The sequence below is a fragment of the Lactuca saligna genome, chromosome 7, assembly GCF_052625555.1.
Source record: "Lactuca saligna cultivar CGN05327 chromosome 7, ASM5262555v1, whole genome shotgun sequence".
Lineage (NCBI taxonomy): Eukaryota > Viridiplantae > Streptophyta > Magnoliopsida > Asterales > Asteraceae > Lactuca > Lactuca saligna.
In genome coordinates, this window is record NC_136423.1 from 52,616,538 (window position 1) to 52,619,180 (window position 2,643).

General features: G+C 39.1%; 1 protein-coding gene across 1 annotated transcript; it reads left to right on the top strand.

Moving 5' to 3' along the window:
• Positions 1–1,147: 1,147 nt before the first annotated feature.
• Positions 1,148–2,110, top strand: LOC145006939 (uncharacterized). The gene is made up of 2 exons (XM_078965954.1): positions 1,148–1,344; positions 1,957–2,110. The coding sequence occupies exons 1-2, from the start codon at positions 1,148–1,150 to the stop codon at positions 2,108–2,110; spliced, it is 351 nt and encodes a 116-aa protein (XP_078822080.1).
• Positions 2,111–2,643: the final 533 nt, after the last annotated feature.

Below are 2,643 nucleotides of genomic sequence, written 5' to 3' on the forward strand. Positions count from 1 at the left end.
CCATGCTAAGCTTTGCTTCTAATCCACTATATTTCTAAGCTGATGCAATTTTTGCTGCTTGTTATACCCAGAACCGAACCTTTCTCAATAAGCGATTTTCTATCACTCCATATGAAATTCTAAATAATTGCAAGCCTAATGTCAAGTTTTTCCATGTTTTCAGTTCCAGGTGTTGCATCTTTAACTCTAAAGAGAACTGAAACAAATTTGATGTAAAATCTAACGAAGGAATTTTCCATGGCTACTCTCTCACCTCCAAGGCATATAGGGTTCTGAATAAACATTCAAAGAAAATCGAGGGAACCTATTATTTCACATTTGGTGATAATTACATGAAGAAACTTCCATCCAACGAAGGACCAATGGAGGAAATCTTTCCAAAAACCGGTCAAGTCTCAGTTCCAATATCCAATCTGTTTGAATAGTACATGTTGCTCTTTGATGAACCGGAGAATGCCATTCTCACTGAAGTGAAGGGAGCTGATAATAAGGTTGAAAACTTGGAGAAGATAATCGACGCAGTTGCAAAATCCATGGAAAACGACTCTCAAGGTCCAAGCAAACCTCAAGGTCCAAGCGAACCTCAAAGTACAAGCGAACCTACACATAAACGCTCCACATTCAAAGGGGAGGATTCATCTACATTAAAGAGACCTGATTTGCCTTTCTAGGGGGAGAACCCATCACTAACAATGAACCATGGAAGTCCAATCGAGGGGGAGAATTCTAAACCTGAAATTGAAATTGTTTCATCATTCGAGGGGGAGAATCATAATACAAATGACGAAGATGCTCAATCAGAATTTGAAGAAGAAATAAATGCTAAATTGGATCCTGTTTATGATTCAAACTATCCTCCACTCACAAAATGGACAAGAGATCATCCAAAAACTCAAGTTATCAGTGAATCATCTGAGGGAGTTCTTACACGCTCTCAACTGAAAGCAAAGCAAACTGCTTTATTCTCTCAAGTGGAATTCTGAATGTTTAATTCGTTTGTCTCCAAGATTGAACCAAAAACAGTTAATACTGCACTTGATCACTCTGATTGGGTACATGCTATCCAAGACGAACTTAATAAGTTTGAGTGAAACTGAGTCTGGAGATTAATTCCTACACCAAAGGATGCATCTGTGGTTCGATTAAAATGGGTATTCCGGAACAAGAAGGACAAAGAAGGGAACATGATATGCAAAAAATCAAGGCTAGTGGTGAAGGAGGTTTTCAGGAAGAAGGTATAGATTATGAAGAAACCTTCGCTCCAGTAGCAAGTTTGGAATCAGTTCGGATCTTTCTGGCATACGCTGCTCACAAGAATTTTGAAGTTTTTCAAATGGATGTCAAGTGTGCGCTCTTGAATGGAGAACTAGAAAAGACCGTGTACATTGAGCAACCATCGAGAATTATGAATGAGAAGTATCCTGATCATTGCTACATTTTGGACAAGGCGGTTTATAGTCTGAAGCAAGCTCCTAAAGCCTGGTTTGAAACGTTAACTCGCTTTCTTAAAATGTCAAAATTCAAAAAAGGTTTGGTTGACCCAACCTTCTTTCGCAAGAAAGAGGGTGACCATTTAATGATCGTCCAAATCTATGTCAATGACATCACCTTTGGTTCTACGAATCCTAGCTTAACAGATGAATTCCGGAAGTTGATGGAGACTAAATTTGAGATGGGCTCCATGGGTCCAATTAACTTTTTCCTTGGATTAAACATTAGATAGGGACCAGAAGGTATATTCATTAATCAAGAGGCTTACACACAGACCTTACTGGCGAAGTTTGGTATGATGGGAGATTCTAATGTAAAGATTCCAATCGCATTCAGCACGAAGCGAACACCATCTCTAGAGAGACTGGCTGCCGATATGACCCTCTTTCGTCAAATGATAGGGTCCCTAATGTATCTAATAACTAGTAGACCAGATATTATGTTTTCTATCTGTTATTGTGCCAGGTTCCAAGCTAATCCACGTGAACTTCATATGGTGGCTGTGAAAAATATCTTTAGGTATTTGAAGCGAACATCGTCTCTCGATCTTTGGTACCCTGCGAGATCAGGCTTCTTTGTTCAAGCATTCTCAATGCCGATCTTAGAGGATGTGGTCTAGACCGAAAGAGAACAACTGTAGGGTGTCAATTCCTTTATGGAAAACTCATTAGCTGGCAATCCAAGAAAAAAAAGTGTGTGTCCCTATCTACGGCCGAAAGTAAATACATTGCTGCAGCATCTTGCACTTCACAAGTCATTTGTATACAAAGCCAACTTAGAGATTATGGCCTGAACATGAAGACGATTCCCCTCTATTGTGACTCAGAAAGATCTATTCAGATATGTCACAACCCAGTGCAACACTCAAAAACGAAAAATATAGCACTGAGGTACCACTTTATCAAGGATCACGTAGAAGATGGTAACGTTGAAATCCACTTTGTTCGATCCGCTAATCAATTAGCTGACATCTTCACGAAAGCCTTACCTGAAGCAAGTTTTAATAAAATAATCCAAGGCTTGGAAATGATGGAAGCTAAATCAGTACCAAAACCACTTTCACCTTATTAAAATTTAACAAGTGAAATAGAGCGAACGATCAGTCTATTCGGTTATGGATTTTTTGGGAGCTGAAATGACCAAATGCTCGTT